Genomic DNA, 26485 nt, shown 5'->3' with positions numbered 1-26485 from the left:
TACTGTATCCAAGTCGGGGAGAAATGGCATGAGTACTGCTTTGTACTGTTTAGACAAGCTTTACAGTGCGCGCGTTGGTAACTAACATTCGACTCTTTCTGCTTTCACCTCAGTCACTAATTAGGCCTGCAGGCACAGAGAGGCGAGGCGGAACACTCTCGGACAAACTGTAAACTTAGTCAAAAGCGACCAAAGTCCCCAAACTCACAGGCTGAAGAGGCTTCAAACGCAAACGATTCATCCTTTCTGGCTGTTTCAAGGAAGGATACGCTGCTGGACATGTGAATTTAAAGGAGATACTTGCCAAGCACAACAATGAAACCAACGACTGCCCTGTGTTGCTTCGGCTTTCTCCTGACTTGTCTCTTGTTCGGGTCGAGCTCTTCACAATCAGGTGAGTGGACGCCATCCGTTTGCTCTCCGGTGCGCAGTTTTCTGTGGAGCTGCTCGGTGCGCACTGAGCGCAGTGGCATAACTATCCATGGAGCATACTTTTCCATCACTGTTGTTCTTTTCATGCATGTAACAATTGTATTTGGGCTTGACAGAAAAACATCCGCACCTCCTGCTGTCATTTTCAGTATCATTCAGCATCTTAATGTTGAAGAAACGGCATCCTTATTATTCACCTGAAAAGGGGCTGACGCACAGAGCACTGTGATGCTGAAACACAGGTGCTGGTTTGAGCAGATGGCAGGTTGTAACAGGACATATCGATGCGATAAGATGAATGAATCCATACCAGTGACTTGCTCTGTCTTCTTCGTGCACAGAGCGGCACTGTTGAATTTAGAGGGAAAGGAGAGCATTTATTGTCCATCGCACGTGTCCTTTAGACACAGTGTGAACAAACACAGAGGAGTGACAGCCTCGCTTTACAACAGGCTACTGTACTCTTGTCTTCCTTCCTGTGGCTAGACTTTACGACTGTGTTTCAAAAGTTCCTTATTGTCTCTGTTCTTTCTTCCTCTTCCGACTAGTTTATCCCTAAATAACAGTGATAGTAGGTAGCTGTAACCCCGGCATCATTTATTTATTTATTTTTAATTGAAATTATACAAGCGTTGCCATTCCAAAGGCATTTGATCAACTACTTTAAGTTGTAAGTCCTGCAGCCAGGGACTGGTTTGGAAATAGTCTACCGTTGTGTTTGGTAACGATATGTGTAACTCTCACCTGTGCAAAGGGTGATAACAGTGGTGAACATTCATCCATATGCATTCTGTAATCAGGATGAAGCAAAGCGGATTACCGTGAAATTACATTATTTCTCATCTTATAGTGAGTCCCCTCAGGGATCCTGTGGACCACGTACCGTTTGTACAGCGCAGCGGCGCTCTTTACGCACAGGCGTGTGTGTGTGTGTGTGTGTGTGTGTGTGTGTGTGTGTGATAGATAGATAGAAGCCACCATCCTCGTCATCATGCATAGTCACCTTCAAACAAAATTGAAATGAGACTGGACCAGAGTAAAAGCTATCCATAATTCACACACGTCCGCATCCTTTATATATTTCCTTTCTCTGCTTTTAGTGATGGTCTTGTGTGTGTGTGTGTGTGTGTGTGTGTGTGTGTGTGTGTGTGTGTGTGTGTGTGTAACTATTTTGACCACCTATGTGGAGTGGCTGTTTGTTGTGACTGATGACTGGAGAATTTGATTAAACCGTAAATAACGGATACACGTGAATGAAAATCATATCCATTCATAGTGGAATGTCTTAAAAACTTAAAAGCTTTAAAATCGTTGGATGTTATTGTTGAAGTGTTGAGCCACTTAAGCCAGTCTGCAAATTGGATTGATATATATATTTTTTTTTTGTCTCTTTTATTTTTATGAGTGGAACGTTCTATCCCATTGCGAATTGTCTTGTTGTTTAAACATCTTACAATAAGTGAAACTGTTTTCCAACAATGTCAGTCCTATTAGCACAGCTTTCTAGAAGAAGAACATTTCAATGTAGGCCTGCAAATTTAATTGTATAACCAATGAAAGCGCAGAGCTTAACGCAGGCCCACCACTGTGCCATAAGATCCGGGTCCAGTAGAGCCTTAAAGGGAAAAAAATTAGTGATTTAATTAAAAGGTTGGATGCGGTTCAGAGAGAGAGAGAGAGAGAGAGAGAGAGAGATGCGTGTGCTCTTGTCATTTTACGCACAGAACATTGCCACGTGTTACAATGATGAAAACATGGTCAGATGAATTATTCCTGAATCATATTGTTCCAAAAAACAGAATGTATTGTTTGTTTCACTTAAAGGAACGTTGGAGAAACGCTGATCCCTGTCTCGAGGTGACTCCACTTTGTGCAGAGGAAATGGTGGTTTTGGATTTGTCGGTAATTTTGGTCGGTTCAGAAAACATATTACTGTAATTTTTCACATAGCCTATTTGAGAAAGTTTCACTAACTATCTTATTGTCAAGAATGTTTTACAGTGCGTATCGAACGAGCTGTATAATGTGGAACGATGTAAAACAGATGTGTTTTCTTTCAGAACAAAAATAAAAATGTAACTCCTATTGCGTTTAATACAACCTGTGTGTCAATATGCAATGTTTTTTTTTTCTCGGAAACGGGAGAATCCACCACGAAGATAACGGTGGCTGTTGCCTTTCACACAGTCTGGCTGATCCCATCCCCTGGTGGAGCTCCAAAATCTTGTAAAATGTATATGGAAGTTAGAGGAACACAAAGTAGAGTCCGAGACAAATGTAGGAAGAGCGGATTATACAAAATCGGCGTACACGCAGATTAAATTCTGTCTGTGAGAGGAAAGGCAGAGAAGGGCAAAGTGATGAAATGTGTGTGCGCTAGTGCGTGTGTGTACGCGTGTGCATCTGCGCTCGCGAACGAGTTGTCTGCGTGTGTTGGAATCGCTTTTGTATGAAGCATGCTAAAGATTGCACTTGCACCAGAGCTTTCTCATGAGGTTCTTTGATAATTGCTTAAATCTCCCTAAATGAGTCATTTCAAAACGTCATGCTCCATTCCTGTTTGTTTAAAATCTCTTATTTCCAAAATGGCACCTTTTCAGCAACTACGAAAATCAGAGCCTTTTCTAGACCACACGAATTTTTGTCTTTGTCAACCCACGTCAGAGTACCATGTACTCCTTAAATCGAACACAAAACCACCTAAACTGGAGTAAATAGGTTTTCACATGACAGCAGCACACATGTCTGTAAGATGCCAGTTTGTGACAGGGTCTCTGCGCTGTGCCCTGCTCTTCATTTGACTGCAGCTATACACTGGAGCTGGAGGACCAGGAGGACAGAGGTGGGGAATGCATACTGAATGCTGATTCTGAAACACATGGCCACATTCCAAAACTCTATTTGTGTTGATGAATATTCATGTTTTTTATGAGCAGGAGTGCAAGCAAGTCATCTGTTCCGAATGCAACTGTGTGTGTGTGTGTGGAGTGGGTTTTCAATTACCATGTAGATAAACTACATCCTTAAATGACCCTGTTTTACAACTCTCAGCAGCAGTTTGATTGTTAAGGATTCTCCGCAAAGGGCCTTCTAAAAACCTAATTGGTACTACTGCCTCCTTGATTTTTATAGTGGCACCCAGTATTTACTGGACTAAAATTGCAGTTCCATTGTGTGGCTGATATGTGAGTATATCAAAATGTTCGAGGGGTCGAGTGTGGCACAGAGAGAGAGACTCATCTCGAAAAAGGACGTGAGGATTTCCTTCTCTATTTCTTGTGTTTTTGCACTCTCACCATGCTGCAGACCTGTACATCATTCTTTATGTATAGAGAAAAAATGGTGTCACATTTAGCGGCCCACATGGCTCCGCTTGGTCACAAAAGCCCTCTTACAGTCATATCTTTGCCTGCTGTTGCCTGATAAAGGAGCTTTGACCCTCCACCGCCACCAGGCTTTCTATTAGAAGAATGGCAGTCTTTGATAAGGTGGTGATCCACTTCCATTTGTTGGAAAAAGGAATGTGAACCTCTGTGCTTTCATCTCCTCTGTGTCTGAGAGAGATGAGGAGGAATTTAAGGCCATTGATCTACTATATGAACAAAAATCAGTTTAACTACTATGAACTGTCTTGCTGTCAGGATGTGTTTTTAGATGCAGATGATCACATTATTGTTTCCAGCTTTCTTGTGAGTTTTTGTTGATCTGTCCATTCAATGTCCTATGGTCCATACCTTGCCATGTGTTACTGACAGCCAAAAGAAAAGAAAAAATAGCCAAAAGACATTTGCTGCAGAAAAGAAATTCTAACTATTTTTATTGTGTTTCCCTCTCCTGGGCATTTCACCCTGCAGCCAGATAACGAGTAAAAAAACTTCTGTTTGTGTAATCTAGACAGTAGTTTCATTGTGAGAGGAGTGGAAACCATTAAGTTTCCTATAAATCTCTCCACTTCTCAACAAACAAACTGCTTTTGAACTGCTGGCATCAATAATACATGTGTAGCACCCACAATGCAGCCCAAGAATCCCTAATGAAAAATCCTTTAATATTCCAACAGGGACTGAAAGTGTTGTGTGCAGTGGCCTACTCGATAGTGAGTCTATGACCTTATTGTCTGTAATGGTGTTTTTTTTTGTTTTTTTTTTAAATCTGCTGTGATATTTCTCTAATATTCTTTAATTGCCACCACAGGGACTTATGTCTTTTATTTGGATCATATTCTTATAAACCGTGTTAGATTACCACGGATTAGTTTGTTTAGGATGATGGAGGGAATTGTATTATTATTCTTTCTTTCTGAAGACACAACTGCAGACATTGTTTTCCAGTTCTGACTTGTTGATGGGCTTATAACCAGTCAGACTGTCTGCAGCCAGCAGAAATGATTGGATCATGTCCTGTGTGACCTTTACCAGCGCTGCACCCTCATTTATAACCTGCAGTTATAAATGCACCATGCATGTGCATGTGTTTTGCCATGCATCACTGTCAGCTCAGCTAATAAATGTCCTTTTTGTGAAGGATGTCATAATTGAATTGGAGCATTGCACATGTGTGTACATGCTTGGTTTTGCCAGTTGTTTATCACGTGTGTATTCAAAATGCTAATTCTATGTTTGAAGCATGGTTTACAAGCAATTAGATTACGTTAGATTTGACAGGTTTAGTTGAAAAACGGAATGCTTTATAATGTTTTTCACTCCCCCGGTTTCTCTGCTTTTTATGGTTTCTGTATTTGCTTTCTGTAAATTGAGCAAGCTTTGAAATTGTGTGCGAGAGAATGAAAGGGAAGGGAACAAGTGAGACACACAGATAATAACACTGATAGCCTTTGTGCAACACAGCAACAAAAGTCCTTCATTAACATGGTAGTGCAATAAACACTCATATACACAAACACAAGCGAGGTCCTGCTTGATATCTTTGACCATATAGAGTACCACGGCGAGTTTAGACAGATTGGGGACTTAAGTTTCAGTAGCGCGGAAATCAATCCGCTGCGTTTTAATTAGGTTTGGCAAATGTGCGTTTAGGGCCACCAAGAGGTGCTTGCAGCAAGAAAAACAATACAATTTCTCAGGGCTTCTGCTACCATTAAGACTTTTTGAGTGTGTTGAAATGGGATCGACACAAACAACAGACTAAGAAAAGATGCTAAATGATGCGGCGTCATGCACAGTGCAGACAACTGTCAGTCAAAAATCCCTGCTTAGACTTATTCTCTCTGTATCAACGTTGCTGCAAGGTTTGAGTCTGCTCTTGGGGTATATAATAATAATAATAATAAGTTATTTGCACCAAAGGGAAAGTCTTTTATTTATGGAAATGGTAAAAAAAAAAAATAGCAGGCTATGTTTACTCAGCCAGCAAGCAAGTGAAACATTGACCAAAATCGTAATCTCAGTTCCACATACTTTACTCCCAAAGAAATGGAAACAAAGCTTAGCTAAACATGATGTTACAGTATTACACAGTTAAATTAAACGCTGACAATACGAGCATTTTTTTTTTTTTTTGCAAGATGTCAAACAAACAATTGTTGCATCATTTGATATTCTAAACTGACAAAGATTTTATGTGAAATTTGCATAATATAATAAGAGTCTTTGAGAGACTCCCACACACTTACACAAATACTCAAACTACCTTTACCCTGGGCCATCACTCTGAAGCATTAGGCAAATGTGTGATATCCAGGCCCTTGAAAGTCCTCACTCCTATGTTCACTAGACAATGTAGATGTCGGGAGTCTGAACGCATCATGTATGTCTGTCAGTTTGTGAGACTTTTGATCCCCTTTGTTGTTGCTGCTCCTCTTCTCACAATGAGCCCGTCTATCCTCCGCATCCTCCTGGAGGGCTGCAGAAGGCTGTCACGCACCGACCTCTTTGACAACCATATCTTGAGGGTTAAAAATGTGGTGACAAAGGGTCTGGGAAACACGCGCACATACTGCATGTGTGTTGGTGTGTGTGTCTACTGTGTCTGTCAGTGTTTGTTTCTACGGCTGCATGGTTGGAGGGATAGCGGGTGACTGACAGACTAACCAAGCTCCAAAGACTCTCTCTCTCTCTCTCTCTCTCTCTCTCTCTCTCTGCTCCAGTGTCTGCTTGTTCCTCTTCCTCCACCCACCCTCTGCCTTCATCTGTGGCTTTGTAAGCCTCCACATAATGTGGGAGCATTAAAATGACAATGGAAATTATGGCTAATCTTTGTTAAGACACACTCATTACCGCCACGTTTCAGAATGAGAGTTCAATGATAAGAGTTGCTCTGCCATGTTTTTTCTCTCGCTCTGAAGCGACAGCCTGACATATTGGAGTGATGTGTTTTATTCTCACTTTTTTTGTGTAGTTTTTCTATTCCCGCTCAAAGTTAATAATGGTGGCGAACATATGAAAGGATGATAATAGGCTGACAACTTGGGCATGAAAGACTAGCTCCACCTTCAAATGAGCTTTTCATACAGTTCTGCATGTGGGTGTGCATTTAAAGGGCTGGTTTCTCTCGACTCTCTCCCTCTCTGTCTCTTTCCTCTTTTAGTAATCCCCTTATAAAATATTCATAGCTAATCTGCATTTACAATGTAATTACAGACAGGCTTTTGAGTGATATCGGATATGGCCGGCGGAACACACGCTTCACGCAAAATCTTGATTTGGTGATTTGTGTGCCTGAATAAATACGAAACAGGCTTGGGGTGTGTCATGTGTAATTGTTTAATAAGTTCAAATAAACCAAACTTTTTTTAAAGTCAGTGCAATTGTAGCAAGAGTTGCCATTTTTTCATCGCTAGAACCCACAATGTAATGTTACATTTTAGTATTTATTTATAGGGGCCTTGCATCTGAAAGGAGGTACTTTAAATTGGTCACTGTCTATGTTGTTGCTGTTATGATAGCTCCAGCAAAATGTAATGCGTTATCCCTTCGGTCTTTCGGTTTTGCCCCCATTGCTCAAACCCCTGTTCCCATCTTTTTGGCGCTGCTGGCCTCTGTTTAGTGCTAATGTTGCGGTGTGCCCTGTATGCTATTCTTGCAGGTCGATTTTTCACTTGTGTTAGAGGAGAGGGGGGTGGCGTCCTTTTAAATGAAGCACTTGGCGTTTGTGACCTGTAATAAATGAGTTTGCAGTCAGTCATGGCAGCTGTAAGGAGACATGTGGGAGAGAGAGAGAGAGAGAGAGAGAGAGAGAGAGAGAGAGAGATCAGACTTTGCAGAAAAACAGTTTATCTATGCAAGGATGAAAAATGGCTGCACCAAACATGCTAAACAAATAATAATCCTATTGTGAAATGTTAGCAGTGTACTATAAAAATGTGACAGAGAATGCAGAAACAGAAAGGTTATACGGTAGATAATCTTACTGTAATACCATCAGGATTAATATTAAATGATAATGTATCACCATTGAATACCAGAGCAGAAAAATTAAGTACAAGTGCAGTGTCGCACATAATAAGTCTCTGTCTGAATATTAGGCAAATTGTTATTTTTCATCAGGGATGAGGATAATCAGACGCTGCAGTGAAGAAAAGAAAAAACATACAGAGACAAAGGAAATGAAAAGTAGAAAGCGCATAAAAAGTGAAAATAGTGTTCAGTCTTGATTTCCTATTTGTCACCAGGGTCTTTTTAGCCTTTAGTCACTCAATTCCCAATACACGTTGGACATTACATTTATTCTAATAATTGCAATCATCTTTTGTGTGTGCTTTTTGAGTATTTTTTAAGGCAGTGATCTAATTTGTGCTTTAAAACCTTTTTACTGACATACCACCCTCTACAACATGACCACTGATGTTACTGTGTAAATACTAAAATGCAGTTGATTTCACAAAACTTCTTTGGAAGTTATTATTGGAATATTGATTTTGTTCCTATACAGGGATCTGAGTCTGTGGTAGAATAATCATTGAGTTGTTAGTATTGATCAGCAACTTTTTCTAAGCCCATATTATGGTCATTAATGCCCGTACAACATTAGTCGAAGATACTCTCATCCATAGCTACAGAATGAATCCTTTTGTATGCTTGTTTATTCAGGTTTTTAACCAGATCAGTATCTACTAGGATCAAAGTAATAACAGATATGGGAATCTTTATGCTTTTAGATTTAAAAGTAGCATGAACTACATTTCGCTTTTATGTGAATAGATTTTTCACAGATTTTCCTTCAACGTTAAAGGAAATGTTCGGTACTCCTCCTAGCCTAGAGTGGCTGTTGCTGGTGTGAAGCAGCAGTCACCTTGCAGCAGAGCAGAAATAGTGCTGTTCTCTTTCCCTGGATGTGAAGGTACATAAAGCACAGGATGAGAGGAGCAGGAAAGGCAATTGACCTTGGCTGCTTTTGAGGGCTGGCTATATAGTCGTCCGGATAGATGCTACGGTTCTGCAGCTTGGCAGAGAGAGGGAGAGGAAGCAAAGGGACAATGCTGAGTATGACAGTTATTGTTCACAGTGTAGAAAAGAATGCAGATTTCTCTTGAATTAGTGTGTAATTGTAAAATGTGAACCATTGTGCAAAACTGACTATCCCGAAACATCTTCTCTTTGGTAACATCTCTACTGAAGTTAATGAGACTGTCTTCAATATATGTGTCAATCTTTCATCAGACATACAGTATTAGAGAACTGTAATGGCCTGGTATACACCATGTGTGTGTGTGTGTGTGTGTGTGTGTGTGTGTGTGTGTGTGTGTGTGTGAAGGGATGGATAGGCAGGATGGGAGTGTATATCAAATGTGAGAGGAGCTGACTAAGTGCAACCCAGGTCCAAAGTCAATCCTGTCATTTTGCCCTGCTGTGCTAGACTGTTTACCTGAGACAGGGGTGCTTTATCTCAGCCAGTCACAACTGCACATGTAACCACACAGGGGGAAACACTGTATATCATGCTGTTTTTACCCCCTCCCTCCCTGCCTTTGTTCCAAAACCTCTCCCCCACAGAGAGACATTATCCCCCGATGGCAAGGTGAATGGGGTGCTGATGTAAGATTATTTGTAGCAGCCAGGGTAAGACAGAAAAAAGAAAAAAGATGGGAGGCGAAACATTTTCCTAATTTTAGCCAGAGAAGGGCAGGCAGACAGCAGGGTACATGGGAGGAGAGGTGGCTTTTGGCGGGGATGGGACAAGGGTGAGTGTCTCGGGAGTCTTGGTTAAAGTGGTCGCTATCACAGGAACTGGACGGACAATTAATCAGCAGCGGCCCAGAGGGGGAGCTGGGGCTCTGACAGAGACACTTCATTCTGCATAGCATACACACACACACACACACACACACACACACACACACACACACACACACACACACACACACACACACACACATACACACACACGCATGCACATTGACAGGCTCACCGTAGCTTCTTCTCACCTCTTTCTTTTTTGTTTCTGTTCTTATGGCTTATTTTATGTCCTCCTTGTCCTTTCCTCTGTCATCTCCCTTCTTATGCTTCTCTTTTTCTTTCCTTTTCTTATGTCCCCCGTCTTCTCGGCTCCCCTTGACTTTCTTCTCGTCTCTTTCTTTTGGTCTCTTCTCCTTTTCTTACCTCTCCTTGTCCTCATCACCTCTGTTCAGACGTGTTTAGGTCTGTGAACCTCTTGGTTAGAATGAGTTGAGAATCCCTGTTGTGACCTGACAGCTGCCTCCAAACTCTGTAAGAGTTTGAGTTTCTTGCGGCTATGGTGGGAGACAGGGAGGTTGGGAGAAAGGATAAATAAGGTGAGAGAGGGTGGACTGGTGGCTATACTTCACCCTAACCGCCCCTTCATCCTTCCCTGCGCTCATTTCTCCATTTCTGCCTTTCCACCCCCTCTCTCTTCCCCATGGCTGGCACTGAGTGATTGATGGATTCAGGTTTGACATGGCCTGGTTCACCCGAGGGCGCTAGCAAGGACAATGGTGAGATTTAGCCAGATGCTGGACGGGAGGCAGACAGGAAAAGTAAAAGACAAAAAGGAAAGAGGGTGTACTTGACACTGTTAACCATCATGCCTTGCCAGGGTTGCCAGTAGAGATGGTCCGATACCATTTTTTGCTTCCCAATACCGATTCTGATACCCTGAACTTGCGTATCGGCCGATAGGGAGTACCGATCCGATACCAGTGTGTCATATATTTTATTGTTTTAACAACTGTATACTACTATCCCTGTATGGATGTGATATTATTTCTATCTTTGTTGTCAGTCTGGCTCAGGTTAAACTCTTTGTGAAACATGAATGCCACAGAACTTTCTTTTATTCTGCAGTTTGACATTCAGTTATAAAGGAAAAAGAACATAAATAAACTACTTTTAACGTAGATTTTCTTTAGGGCTTTATTACGTGGTATCGGATCGGTGCATAAACTCCAGTACTTCCCGATACCGATACCAGCATTTTAGGCGGTATCGGAGCCAATACCGATACTGGTATCGGTAACGGAACATCTCTAGTTGCCAGAGTGAGGAAGCTTTTCCTCAAACGGTGCACGTGTTCTCCGTTTTCCATTACATCACGCTATAATAAAATAATATGATAGTAACTGAATATGCAGTAAAGGTAATGAGTTTCAATCATGAACCTTATCGCCAAGTGAAAAATGTAGAGACAGTTTTTCTGATGGAATTTAGAGCACATTGATACTGCTCAATGTTTAATGCTAAACACCAATGCATTTTGCATTCATGATAGGGAATTTAAATGGTTTTAAAAGATTGTAGAATTTCCTCAGCACATACAGTATACGTCTTAAAGGGGATTAAGGAATTTGAAATCTGAATTTATAGATTCCAATCATACTGTTACATTTACACTCTTAATACAAATCACACAAAAAAGCAGGGCTTAATTCAAAACATGAAACAGATAAATAGAGTATATTGCTCATATTGTGTTGCATTGGTTGGAGATGAATGACAGTATAATGCAAGTTGTTCTTCATCTTCAACCTCTGCCTCTCTTTTAAACAGTGACATATGAGCTGTAGCTATTGTTGTGTTTATTGATCAGACATAGGCAATGTCGGATCATTAATGTACCTACAGTGCAGTAAGTCCAGTGTATGTATGTCTCCGAGTATAATTGAGCGGAGGCTGTGTGTTGTGTTCCCGTTCAGGGTGGTCCTGGTCCTCCCCAGTAAGCAAACACCCACTTGACATAGAGCCAAGCAAAGGGGAACAAGGCCCACACTGTCTCCCTGCTCCAAGTGCTTTGTCCTGAAGGAGGCTCCCGCCGTGGCTCCCGGCTCCTAACCCCACGTGACACGCCTGGAGATGAGGCAAGCACTTGTCTCATGAACATTGTCTGTCTCCAGGATTCAACAAGTCAGACCTGGGCAAAATAGATCTGAATACAATAAACACATCTCAGATGTTTTTTGTTTTTTTCTGAAGTGACAAATCCATGCAGCATTGTTTTTTATTACAATTTATAGAGAAAAAGCTGAGCACAGAGGGTACCCACAGAGCACAGTGGTACCCACTTTTTTAGAAAAACTACCACAATCACATCATAACCAAATTAATTAATACAAATCTAAAAGAGCAGTTTGGTGGACAAAATGATGGAAGCATGAACAATACTGCGGAGCTATTTTTATTTGTAATGTTCAACAATGATCTTAGTGCAGGTGTATTGTTTTCAGTGAGCCCGCTAGGGCTAGCACAGTTTTTTGTTTGTTTTTGTAGCCATTGTTCCTGCATAAGGCAATCATTAAGCTGCCTCAATCTGATTTGACAACTCATATATTTGTTCAGGTGCTGTTTTAATTATTCCCATGCTGGTAATTGTATATGCATGAAAACAACATACCTGCACAGTTTCTTTTGTAAAAATATCCAGTAGGAAAATACCGTAGTTAAATGTCTTCTTCCACATAACAGATATACTGCATATCACAATCAATATCCAGCAAGGCGTCAACCACAGTGCTTGTTGGATGGTACATCTGTGTATGAAATTGCCTCAGTCCACGTTTTCAATGTCAGAATTTGGGGGGCTGCATCAAACAATTTATCAAACTCTCTAAAACAGACATTCACAAGTGTATAGCATTAAAGCAGAGTTTTAAATGAACAACAAACTGTGATCAGATCATATCTCATAAATGCTACCTATTAATCAGGAGAACTGCATATTTTACACTCCTGTACTGAGACATAAAAAAGAAAGTGCTGTGTAATAGGATGTGATGACATCTAAGAAATATCCTATCACAGAAAAAGTTTGAGGCAACACAAATTTTGCATTCTAACTTTACTCCCACAGTTCCTGACAGCGTCTAAAATACAAAGCTGGCATTTTCAATTTTACACACTCTGGAGACCATTAAGAACACCTCAGTTTTCGAGTGGGAAAAACTCCAGCTTTATGTGGACAGAGGGCCAAAATGTAGAGAAGAAGAAGATGCCTTTTCAAATTTAGCTGGCTCACTGTGGATCAGTGGCGATTTCTTTAAGACTGCAAGGGAAGCTCGGCTTCCCCTAAAATGTCTAAAATGTAATGGTCAAATATGTACTATTGTGTTAACATTTTATTGACTAAAAATGCATTAGAATACATTCATCTCGACGACGAGTTCGTTCAGAATCAGCTGACTCGATTTCCTTCTCATACATTCCCATAGTGTTAAGTGCATTTCCCTGTTGAAGCCTGGCGTCCATTGGCTTCAATGGGGCTGCTTTGAGCAGTTTTTTTCAGTGCTTCAAAACTAGACGGTCATTGGATAAATGCTGCGATTATGTCCCGCCCACGGACGCTCAGCGTCTCTGGGGGTCAATGGAGCAGTGGGCTGGCCTGGACGCTGGGCTTCTGCGTGATGATTGGACGGTCTATCGAAAGGCTAGCTTGTTTAGCTGATGCCGACTGCAGCGATCTTGCTTAAAACTGGATGTCAAAGATTGTTGTTCCCATCAGTCACTTAGACACAAAAACATAGGAAAATAGGGTCCAGGTTGAAAAAAACGGTAGTTACCCTTTAGGGCATTATGCAACAAAGTACAAAACTCCTTGAGGGATGTAATCCCACCTCTGCACCCTACCTGCCTGCCTCAAGTCTTCCCAATAGATAGGCAGCTTCATCCTCTCAGCAGTGGCAATATCTCCCAATCTCTCTGTTTGCATGGCGATGAGTGTATTGTGTGCGTATCACCCAGCTGTCTCATAGCTGTGTCTGGCTATCTGAGCAGCAAACACAACAACAACAACAGGTATATTCTGCTCTCCCTCTCATCGCCGCCTACCCTACTTTGGGCTTTTTGCTCTCTGTCTGGCTTGGAAGCAATGTGAAGTCAATAGGATGAATAAAACATTCCTGAATCAGAGCCCTCTACCCTGGGAAATGTCAAAGTGTCAGTATAGTTTAATGGGAAAACATAGGGCCGGTCCCAAGGGTCGGACAGTTTATTGCAGAGTACCAAATGGAATATCACAAATACAAAAACTCCAAAAGCAACTGTTGTATTTATGCATTTTATGAATGACCAAGATAAAAAGTGTTTTTTAATTTAGTAGATATATTTGTTGTATCATTTTACCTGTAATGATCTATCATGTTTCAGAGAGACACACTAATTAGTCTCTAAGATCAGTAAACAAAAATATTTTTTTTTCTCGCTTAGTTAGAGATTCCATTTCCACTGGGGCTGTAAAAACTTGTGTGCACCTATGACACTGCAAACCGCTTTTGGGTAAAAACATCCTCTAAATTGCTTATGTGCATTTCATTGAACTGGTCTGTCACTAACATCATCTAACAAGCATTAGTCCACATAATACACAACACTCATCTCTGCCTTCAGTGGTAGTAGCTAACCCTATATATTACTATAGCTAATTATCTTTAAATTAGGGCTGAGGTCTAGGTTTAATTAGGCCTAGCCATGAGGAGGTTTGAAGCTCAACACCAACTCCAGCAACTTCAACTGCCAAACCTCCTCAGCCTAATGGAGACTCAAACACTTAGGGCCCTCGGGGGCCTGCCTGACTTTCTGCCTTATGCCAACCAAGACACACACACACACACACACACACACACACACACACACACACACACACACACACACACACCCCACTAATAATCAAGACATGATGAAGTTAGGGTGAGGCAGATTGTGCATAAATGTGTGTGTAGCAGAGAAGTTTTTTAGGTTTTTTAGGTATAATGCTCCTAGTTTCTCTGTTTGTTGTTATTACTCATACTCAACAAACAGTCCAACTTCCAGTCCAACCTGTTTCAACAGCCAGTAAACTCTATGTAGCTTGCACACGTAAATATTGATTTTACATTATCAAAACTCCTGAACGGTCTATGGTTGTCGTCAAACTTGGCTTAATGCGGCACATATCTTGATAGTTACGTATTGTAATTCCAGATTCTATGAGTATAGGCACAGCCCTCTAAGAGCTATTTCTATTGAGTTAATCCCTTTATGCATGCGCAGTCGTGAAGATTTCTTTCGCGCCCTGTGCCCCGCATGGGCCTCTCTTATGTCTGCAGATACTGTATCTTACAGTGGCGCGACCAGAGATCTGCTCCCAACATCAGCATTTTTCTTCAGCCAATTTTGGTGAAGCAGGTGGCCTGAATCTTAGAGGGCTGTGCCCAGGGCATGAAGTTAACTTTTTTGACCACCAGCCACTGTGGCAGGTGGATTTAAAAATCCACCTGCCACAGTGACTTTTTACCAGCCAGTTTTTTTTTGCCTCATAAAAGGTGAAACACAGGAATTACTGTGTCTCTATGATCCTATCCTGTCCTATTGATGGTAGCCTACTCGTGGACATTGCACCGTCATCACGTGCTGTAGTAGGGGGGCCCGCCTTGATAATCCTGCATAGGGGCCTAGTGTTGGCTCGTTACGCCACTGCATATAAGAGATGAGATGACTGACAAAATCAGGAGTAGCCTACGCGCACCACAACAACAAAAAAACACTGGTGAATGCGTACCACATGAGTTGTTGCAAAAAAGTTGCAATGTTTTTTGTATAGTTCTTAAAAATAAAAAAATAAAAATAAAAAGGAAACTTGTTTTGGGTAGAATAATAATTATTATTGTTAATTACTCTGGGCTGAGATTTTCTAGGAACCTTACCAAAAAGGCTCAGGATGCTGCAAATGTTGGTATAATATGAAAATGGCTGGTGGATTTAAGACACAAAATAATAATTTATTGAATGAATCAAATATGAACATATCGGTCATTGTCAGTGGCTTGTTGATCTTTACATTGTTAGTTAATTTCCTAGCCTGGCCTGGGACACACATTCATACAGTTTAATAAAGTACTTATTTGACTTTAACTTATCATTGCACTTACAATAACGAGTGCAGCTGTCCTCAATTTAGGTCAAACTGTACATCTCATCTGTGTTTTTTTCCTGCATCCACCGTGTGTGATTGTGTGTGTCACGGGGGAAACGGAGCAACAGCCCCGCCCGCTGCAGACAGCAGAAACAAGGAAATTAATTTTACCCGTTCTCTCCCGCTTGGTCAGTGGCTGCACGTGGGACTGCTGGGATTGTGTGAGTAATGAAAATGCTGTCAATCAATGTCTTCCAGTGATGCGGGCCCCTGATTGGACCAGGCCCGTAAGGAACCGCGTACCCTGCTTACCGATAGTTACGCGTCTGAATCACTCAATTCTCACTGGCGATTGACAGTGTTACCCGCCAAAAATTCACCCGCATTTGGCGGGTGGTCGGGTGTTAATTCCATGCCCTGGCTGTGCCTATATTCATAGAATGTGGAGTTACAATACGTAACTATTGTTCTATTTCGTATAGGCTTCGCCCTCTAAGAGCTATTGCTATTAGGTTAAGGGCGAAGCTGATGTAGTCAATGCCACCTGCGACACAAGGTCCACAAGCAGAACATAGACTTCCTATTCCCACTGAACATGGTTTAATGAATCAAAAACACACATTATTTTGATGAGAAAATCCTGTCACCATCATGTCACCTACTACTGATCGTGAGGCCCATGTCATGTGGATTGTGAAAATGTTTTATAGTGACAAAAAATTAATATCATAATTAATAACTGCAAAACCCCCACATTTCTCACGTGCAGGAGGATGGAGACAGCAGCAAAACCAAACCTAACAGCGCATCATCTGCCATCAAGTGTGGGTAAAACTGCGTGAGATATGGGGGACTCAGACGCACCGCGCAGATAAAAACGGATGTAAGGGCAAGGGGATGCCCAGGAAGCCGCTGCGCAAACGTTGGCCACCGCCATGCTTCTGAGGAGGCCGCGGACGTTGGCAGTTCTCTCGTGGAGTGTGCCCGAATGTCCTGAGGGGGGTTCCACCCCTCCGTGCTATAGACCTGGGTGATAGCTTCACACAGTCAATGAGACAGACGCTTCCCCGAAAGAGCCACACCCTGTGAGCGTTCTCTGTAGTGAACGAACAGCCGCTGTGTTCAGCTTATGTCTGCCGTGCGTAAAACGTGCTGGAATAACGTGCACACCGGGCAAGTCGGTGAGACGCCTCCTCATAACAATGAGGCAGAGGGAAAAACTCCCTTGCCCGAAAGGGATTGTCAAAACTTTCAGTGTAATGAAGGATTTGGCTGTAAAGTGGCCGCGCTCCCATCCCCTAATGGAGTTGTGGGACGATGAAACCGCCAGCGTGCATAAATCACTCCCCCTCTTAGCCGACGTCAAGGCAGGGAGGAGCACTGTTTTCAGTGACAGCGTCCTGAGAGGGGCTTGTGCCAGGGGCTCGAAAGGAGGGTTCCCTAGAACTCAGAGCACCAGGGCTAAATCCCATTGAGGTGTGAGAGAACGCACAGCAGGTTTCCGTCGTCTGACCCCCTTCAAAACAGGGGGTGCGTAAAAACTGACCTCTCTCCTTAGTCCTTGTAGCAGGACGAAATGGCCGCTACGTAGGCTTTAACTGTAGACGGAGCCAAATTATTATCCACCAATGTTTGGAGGTAGTTAACACTAGGGGCAGAGGATACGATGTGGGCTCTGCACCTTTCTCCACACACCAGCGCTGGAAAACCCACCGCCCTGCGTAACACGGCATAGTGGAGGGGGCTCTCGCGCCCTGGATAGGGCGCACAACGGCAGGGGGCAAGCCTAGCCTCTCCAAACGCTCTCACTCAGCTGGCTTATCACCGGGGGTGGAATATCGAACCGTTCAGCTGCAACAGTGCGTCCCTATGCCACGGCAGTTGCCGCCAGTAGTTGAACCAGGGTCAGGAACCAGGATGCGCTTGTGCGTTCTGGTGCCACCATAATGACCGATAGGCTCTCTGCCTGGATGCGTGCCAGGAGGCGAGGAATCAGAGGGATCGGGGGAAAAGCGTATAGAAGGGCTCTGGGCCATGGTCGGTGAGAAAAGGCGTTGACCCCGAGAGGTCCCACTAGATGGCTGGGGGAGGAGTGACTGTGTAGCACGCACATACTGAGCAGGCGCTTGCTCCCGCTGTTTACACAGTGTGGGAGTGACTGGGCTCCGCCCACGGCACCACATGTGTGCAAGGCGTCGGAGCCGTTATCTGAACTCGAGCATTAGAGCCGGGGAAAGGCTGGCGAGTTGAGGCGTATAACCATGTGTTGTTTGTTGCCATAGCAACAGAGAGTGCTGAGCCTTCCCGCACTAGAGCGTGACCGAGAGAGCAGGTCAAGAACAAGAACCTTAGCGGTGGGCAGGGAGCCCGCCCGCTGCGGAGGAGAGAAAGAGGAGAAAGCCGCTGGTGTGGTGCTCCTCTCCTGGGACAGAGACAGTCGCCGTAGCGGGACTTCGTAGTCCTCCGCTGTTACAAGCTCCAGTCCTCCCAATGGGGAGGAGGGAGAGCCGGCAAGGGAACCGTCTTTGGGGGATTGAGTCAGCGGACTCGTGCCCGCCAAAGAAGTCCCCTTCCCGGCTGTGTGGATGTCGCCGCAGGTGGTATCCTTACCTTACTCGACTGTCCGTCGGCTGCCACTGTCTGCCGGCGGGAGGATGTAGCCGGTCGGTGGTCGGTACACGGCGGACACTGCTGTTCTTCGAAGTCTTCAAACTGCTTGTCGCTGAAGAAAAAATGGGAGCAGATCTCTGGTCGCGCCACTGTAATATACATATCTGCGGACGTAAGAGAGGCCCGTACGGGGCATAGGGCGCAAAAGAAATCTTCACAACTGCGCATGCACGAAGGGATTAGCCCAATAGCAATAGCTATTAGAGGGCGAAGCCTATACGAAATAGAACTCCTTATTCAGCAAATTTGTTATTGGTCTGCTGGTTCTTTGTAGCCATCTGGTGTAAAGGTAGGCTGTCCACCCTCTGAAAAAATCTTCTTGGATGAAAACAGGAGGCTATAGCCAACCAGAGCACAGATCTCACTCTTCCATGCCAGTGCCTGTTTCTTACCTCTATTCCCCTGCCATCTCCTTCTGCTGTGGAAATCAGAACTCTGCTGTTAACACTGGAAAAAGTGAAGTATTGAGCAGGGGAATTGTGTGTAGGTTGCCTTTTATACTTTAATGCTATACTGACCACAGTGTTTTCCATTCTTTGGAGTCATATGTACATGAGCTTTGAAAACCATGGTTCACAAAAACACACAACATAGACATAGTGTATATGTTTCTATGCACACGCATACAAACCACTGACTACACATGTACGTCACACACATTACATACAGGTTACGTGTGATTTGGCCCCAGACATCGGATCAGCGGCCAGGAGGGCAAGGTCCATAGGATGTATTGTCATTTCTCCTCTTCTTCCCACCCACCACCTGCCCCAGCATTTCCCTAACGGACTTACTGTAATTGAAACAAGCATTATCATTAGGTCCATCTGAACATGCCATCAGTAGGAGAGAGAGGGAGACATTGATACAAAGTTCAGAGGTGTGGTTCATCCTGAGGTAACCTATTAGCCTAAAGAGCTGTGCATAACAGACAAACATATGCAGTACAGGAAGAAAAATGAATATTGGAAGAGATCATTCGAAACAGTTTGCTAAAACCACATCATGATAATGAATGCAGCAGATAGGAAATGAGTCAAAGAGAGAGGAATACATGATTTGAGGAGGAAAGACATAGAGAAGAAGCATAGTGAAATGTTTGATATGGTAAGTGACAAAACATAGATTGGCATGCATGTGGGTTTATTCAAGGGATCTATTGAATACAAGGGGATGAGTGAACACTGAGAGCTCCAGGAAATAGCATTTCCTTTAGTCATTCATGTCTTAATCTACACTTCAAGCATTTTCAAATGGTGTTTTAAAAGTTCACTATGCCAAAACAGTAACAATAGTCCACACATGTCTGCTGCTCTGCATAGGCTGGTTACAGCGTGGCTGTGAAGAACTGAGTGTGTTAAAGAGTCAATATTCTCATAATCACATAACAACCAAAACCTAAGATATAATCACAGTTATATTGTATTTTGTAGTACTGTGTAATGTTTTCTTTTCAGTTGTAGTCAGTTTTGGCAAACAGTGGATGGAAGGCAAGAGATTTATTTTTGGAACAACATTTAGTTCCTTCTTGGCAAACCAAGTCCAACCAAATCCATTATGCTGAAAGGTTAAGTAGTAACAAGTAGCATCATCAACTGAAGCATCATAAACTGTAAAATGTTCTTTAAACTCCTCAAGTTTGGAAGTGGTTATTAAAAATGAGGATATGAAGCTTCTGGCAACTTGACAAAATCAGGATGCACAGAGAATAAATGAGAGGAGAGTTAATATAAATTCAGACGACTGAATTTGAATTGTATTTTACTAAAATGATTAGGTCAGTCAGTCCTTCCTACCTGCCAATCCAGGAGTAGTTGATTTAAAATAAATAAAAATAAAAGGATGTTTGCAAGCCTTGGCATAGTACGTCTTGCTACAATACTTCTCTTGTCCATCTGTTTACCTGTCCTTTATACTTGAGACACAGACAGGCAGGCAGCAAATGGATAAATAAAGACTGAGCAAAAATTGGCAGTGGGTGTGTTTGTTCTGTGGGGCATGTTGGCCGCCTCTCCGCACTGACAGCCAGTCTGTCTCAGAGGATTGAGTGACGGAGAGGGGCAGCGAAGCTGGCAGAACGCTAATGGGTGCGATGCTAATGAGCTCCGAGCCAATAAACAAGCTCTCCCTTCCCCTCCCCTCACCTCTGATCTCCTCTCTTGTTTGTTTAACACCCTCACAGGTAAAATGAGGTGAATTCAGCCGCGTTGACAGAAACTAACAACAGGCTTGAATAGCAATGGATGGAGCTTGTTAAATTTAGTTTCAACCTTTCTTTCTTTTTGTCAGTTATTTGTTTTGACTGATGTTAAGCATTATCCTTCACTATATTTTAAATCCATCCATTACATACAGGTCAAACAGCTTTTTATTGATGTAAAAAGGTAATTGACATTTAACAGGATTTTGAATGTAAAAACAAATAATGTGCATGTATTTGAGTGCACTTTAAAAGCACTCAAACACGCTGAGTTTTACACAAATACTACTGCTTAAGAAAATGATACTATTTTCACACAAGTAGGACATTTTGGTACACTTCACACCTCGAGAAATAACACCAAATGGACTTAAAAGTAACCATCTTACCCTCACCCCATTAATGCTTATGGACGCTTTTCTGTGCTTTTTACCCTCTTTCTCTTTAACAACCTGTGATGTCTCGCGCTTTTGTCCGCTCTTTCCTACCCTGGAGAAATGTCACTTGGGCCGGCATCGTCCGTCAAACTGGCATCTCTGACAGAGCACTCGGCTAAAAGGCCATGCTCCGATTGGCATGGGATCCCCTGGCTGTGCTGTGTCTTCACTCCTCTCCTCTGCTCTCCAAATTATTAGCATTCTCAAATCTGGAAAGATATCGACTCCCTCCAACATTCCCAACCACGTTTTTTTTTTTTCTATCGTCCTCTTTTGTTGGAGCCTGAGTGTTGATTCAACCTCTCAGAGGAGTTGTCCATGTGTTGTTGAGAGGCATTGCAAATATATGAAATAAGTTAATTTCCTTCACCTTTGTAGTTTGGACATCACAAAATGCAACCGCTGCACAGTATACACAATCTGTTATTTTTTTTAACCGTTTCATGCTTGTTGTTTCAAAGAAAACATCCTCTGTATTGTAACTAACAATCGATTTGCTGATTAAGTGCAGCTGGAATTCTCTCAGCGGGCTAACACCAGTATTAATTGCTCATCTTTCTTTATCTGGTGCCTTTAGCTAATCACAATTCAATTTGATAAGAATGAAAAGTGACCATGGGCTGTTTATAGTCGAGGTTTCTTTTCTCTCTCTTTTTTGCCCGTGATTAATATTGATTACTTGCAGAAACCAATAAAGCTGAGTTCCTCTTTGTGACTCTGGATGCAGGTTTGGGCCACTTGTGTTCTTTAGGATTCTCTTTTAATTAAGTGTAAACCAATTCATTTGGCCCGCTACTAAATGTAGTTTAAATGTTGTATCCCTTAATTAAGTGTTCATCTAATTATATTTTGTAACACAAATGCAGCAGTATATTGTGTTTCTATACTAATACACACACACACTTTGAGCCTTGCTCACATTTCAAATAATAAGCTCACAAAAATGTTGAAGATGGCTTCGGACGATATCCAGCTGCCCTCCTTTTGAGTGTATTTACTCTCATCAGTGAGATAGAGATGTGTCAGTTGCTTTTGGAGCAGGCTGCTGCAGTGACATGCCCACTGATTGTGCTCAATTCTGTCTCTTTCCCTCATACATATGGAGCAGGGACGATGCTGCTGGCCAGAACTGGCACAGGCCACAGAGGGCAGCTTCACATTTGATCTATTGTATGTGTGTGTGTCCAAGTGCTTATGCATATGTGTGCTTTTGTGTTGTATTTTAACGGATATGTGTGTTTGCGGTCAGAAGAAATATCCTAAGGGTAGATGGATCCCTGTTGCTGTTTGAGAGCAGCCCAAGTGCTTTCAAAGGAACCTTGAAAGCAACTTGACCAGACAAACACTGGAGCTATTTGTGGTTGTGCCAACAATTCCTGCACAGCACACCTCCCAGGCTTCTTTAATTAAAATAATTTTAAAATGTGTGTGAAATCCGTTAGGGATGCTATCTGAATCTTTAACGATACAAACATCCACGCCTATTAGCAGAGTGCTAAAAATATTTAAGGGGACATTTAAAACAGTGAATTTTCCTTGGATTCTCAAAGGATTATACTGATTGAGTATCCTTAGAACTTTCTAAACTAAATGCCTTTATCTGATTTCTCATGCTGTAATTGTGCTCATTTTGGATGGTTTGCAAAGCTTATTGCGTAATTGTGCAATGTGTGAGGCGGCAGAGCCAACAAATTGGTGGGCAAAGAAGACTCTTTGCCGGATGTGTCCTTCTGATTATGTCAGTGAATGTTGTGCTCGCGTCTCTGAGCTGAACTTCCTCATACAGTACATTCATCTGTTTGTGCATGTACAGATGTGTTTGTGCAGACCGATGCAAACTGAGGCATCTGTGGTAATCTGTGCTTAAGAAGGCTTTATGCTTTTTATCTGTTCCAAGCATGATACAGTATTTGTTTGTGGGTGTCTTGTGCTGTGTATGTGTTTGCTGGTGATGTAGCTAATGTATAAATCTGGCATGCCAGGTGAATTTTTTCTCTTTGCATGCACTGCAACCAAACTAACCCAACATAACCCGGGCTGAGTTCACAGAGGGACGTATGGGGTGGGGGGGGGATGAAAAAGATGACAATTTTCTTCCTCTTTATGCCATTTTATTTTGTTTCCCCTTGTGCACACGGACATACACGCTCACATATGCAGGGGCACACTTGAAGGTGGAAGCAAATCGTTTAACTTTGTAAGTTGGGCTCCTAATTAGCAGAATTAGTGGTAGATCAAAGAGGACAATTAGGGTAGTGAGGGCTCATTAGCATCACAACACATGGACATGGCCATGAAAAAGAGAGCGGCAGAAGGAGTCTCATTACGGAGCACCACTGAGCTAATGCCGGGCCACATGCAGGCAGAGTGGCCGTCAGGAGAGAGAGAGAACAAGCAGCTCTAACACACACACACGCTGACAAGGATATTCACGCACACATATAAGGAGGCATGGATACACCAACACCTATGGTTGGGTACAGATACAAGAAATCATTCCCTCATGCACACACACACACACACACACACACACACACACACACACACACATCACACATATACATCTCGCAATGTTTGTTGGCACAAAGGAAAACAAAAGCTAGTCCCTGCCTGCTCTTATCCAATTTCGGCTTAATTAAGAGGGGAATTAACTTTGATCTGCCGCAGTGTAGTAGGGGCTTGGTAGCCTAGCCTGTAAAAAAGCCCAAGCACATAAGTATTCTTCAGCCTCACCCTCAAAGTCAGACCCAGATTGTTTTCCATTCATTCCACACTGTTTGAAGTCAATACAGATAAGAGCAGGAAAGATTCTATTAGGACTACCTGAGCCTTCCTCGTTAGCTAGATCTAACAAACTCCTGGCAGCGAGCCACTGTGTGTGGCTCTCCACACTTAATGGCATAAGCAAAAGAAAAGATCAAAGGTTTTGGGTTGGCCTTTTATTTTAATCACTGGTTCTTAGTCCTTGGTCCAGTGACATGGGTTAATGATGCACTGGAGGGCATGCTGTAAAAGAGGCAACCATAGATTTTTTTTCCTCTTTGTGATGTTTGAGTATGTTTTAAACCTAAAAGGTAATGTTGACAGTACCATTGGGCCTAATGTCATATTCAATTAGAAACACAAAGATACAGTTTTAATACATGTCAACATTTATGTAATTCAAATATAAATATATATATATATATATTGTAAATTGTATATAGTTTTTTTTTTAGGAAATGTGTGATATGCATGTTAAAGGTCAGTTAAGCGACAGGCCCAGAAAGAGTGATAGTGATTGATACAAGATTGTAGAATGTCATGTGTAGAAGTAAAACAATAAGTGGTTTGATTTAAAATATGGACATAGTAAACATTCTGAAATGACCACACATGGACAATTTGTTAAAAATGTGGGTAACACTTTACTTAAAGGTATCTACATAAGAGTGACATGACACTGTCATGAACACATGACACTGTCATGACACATGAAGCCTAACCCTAACCCTAACTCTAACTCTAACCCTAACTTGTCATGACAAAAATCGAATGACACTTACTAAAAGAAGCGTTATGTCATAAACGTTTATGACTTTTATGACACGTTTCTAATGTTTATGACATGTCCATGACAGTGTCATGTCACTCTTATGTAGATACCTTCTAGTAAAGTGTAACCAAAATGTCAAATAAGCATGACCTGTAAAATATTTTCTCACAGTGTCTAACTAGTTGCACTCACTATACAATCTATTTTGGCTCTTTAACTCAGCAGACACTCCCTGACAACATGGACCACAACCTTTTCCTTTCAGTGCTCGGTGGACCTCATCCACATCACATGTATTCCCCAGAAGAACACCAGCAGAGAGCGTCAGTAACAGTGTCTCTCTCCATCTCCCTCGCTGCGTTTCTTTCCTGTTGAGGTGTTGAGAAGCTTCCTCTTCCTGCTGCCATCTCCCCCCGTTTCCCAGCATCTCAGGGGAACGCTGGATCTTTCTATCAGCACAGCCCTCCGGGCCACAGAAGGGCGGGATTGAGGTGTGTGTGTGTGTGTGTGTGTGTGTGTGGAACTCTGACTGACAGTACTGATAATCACTGTAATAGGTGCAGGGTGAGGAGAGTAGGAGGTATGGAGCTGTTTCCTAAATGCCACCACCAGCATCCTCCACTCAGGTAGATACTGTTTCCAGTAAGCGAGGGACAGGAAGGACTGAGGGAAGGAGAGAGGAAGGATAACGGGGGAATTGCTTACTGAGCGCTGGCAAGACAAATCTCATTCATCTTCCTCTAGTTTGACTGTCAAATATCTGCTCTGGAGGAGCACACAGTAACTAAACTCCAGTCTGGTGACAAAGTTAGGACATCTATTTAAATGCTCCACATTCATTCATTCATTCACCTGACCGAGGAGCCTTAAAACCTCTCCCGTTTTGTACATTTTGTATGTTTTTGTCCTTTTTTTTTTTATTGCTTTCTTAGCGAGGTTGAGCTTATATGGCTTGAGATAGGTATTGTCTATCAAGGTGTAGGACTTGCCATAGCTTCACATTAACAAGCCAATTTTATTTTGGGAAGTAAAATAAAAATAAAATCCACATTCAAAAGACAAGAACACAAGTGTTTACTAAACATTAGGGCTGTCAATCGATTAAAATATTCAATCACTATTAATCAATTAATAATGCTAAAATTAGTGGCGTTAAAAGGAATTTGCGTTAACCCATTCATGTTAATTTTGACAGCCCTTGTAAACAGTAAACACAATTTACTCTACATCGGGGAACAAAAGATGCCTTTATGAAAACATTAGGAATCACATATATGGCAACTGCTCATTCTGCCTCACTTCACTGTAAACAGATTGTTGATTTATAAGTTAATTGCTGAAGGTTCAGTGTTGGACCTGTGAGTTTTATACCGTCCGGGACCCATCTAGAGATGAATCGGGTCAATTTGTATATGATCAGACTGATCTGGCCTTCACTGGTCAGGTGACCAGTTGGTCAGGTGGTCCCAACCAAGTCTTAAGGCCGTTTTATGGTTGTGCGTAGAATCGATGGCGTACCCCCGCAGACCCCTCTGTGTCTACGCCGGACCCTACACCGTAGCCTGACGCGCACCTCTCGAAAAATGTAACTACACCTTGCAGCGACGCACATCGCTCGGCCGTTGCTTGGTAGCGTTGCATTTCCCCTGACTCATTTGGTCTGGTTCTCCTTCTACATAAACAACATGAAATCAAGGAGAGGGTTGCGTTTTCCTGCTACAGATTTCCCACCGTGGTCAGAAAACACAGGGGAGACACTTTGTTTCTGCCACTATGACTCTAGAGTCGGTACTCGCTCTGACTCTTATTATAAGACATTTCCAACAAATTCCCTAGAAATGTTTTTAAAAGACGATGAAGGTTTGAAAACTTTTCTGAGGCAATCGACAGTTACATTTGTAAAATGTTGCCCTTCAC

The 26485-nt window shown here is 42.5% G+C and overlaps 1 protein-coding gene across 2 annotated transcripts in view; it reads left to right on the top strand.

Moving 5' to 3' along the window:
* The window catches only part of erbb4b (erb-b2 receptor tyrosine kinase 4b), a 370775-nt gene continuing 344290 nt past the window's right edge, over positions 1-26485 (top strand). For both annotated transcript variants that reach the window (XM_078261658.1, XM_078261657.1), the window contains exon 1: positions 1-394. In XM_078261658.1, coding sequence (XP_078117784.1) covers positions 316-394 — 79 coding nt within the window. In that variant the 5' untranslated portion in view covers positions 1-315. The remainder of the gene's footprint in view (positions 395-26485) is intronic.

The sequence above is a fragment of the Sander vitreus genome, chromosome 11 (assembly GCF_031162955.1).
Source record: "Sander vitreus isolate 19-12246 chromosome 11, sanVit1, whole genome shotgun sequence".
NCBI classification, from domain to species: domain Eukaryota; kingdom Metazoa; phylum Chordata; class Actinopteri; order Perciformes; family Percidae; genus Sander; species Sander vitreus.
This window is presented reverse-complemented; position numbering and strand designations above follow the sequence as displayed.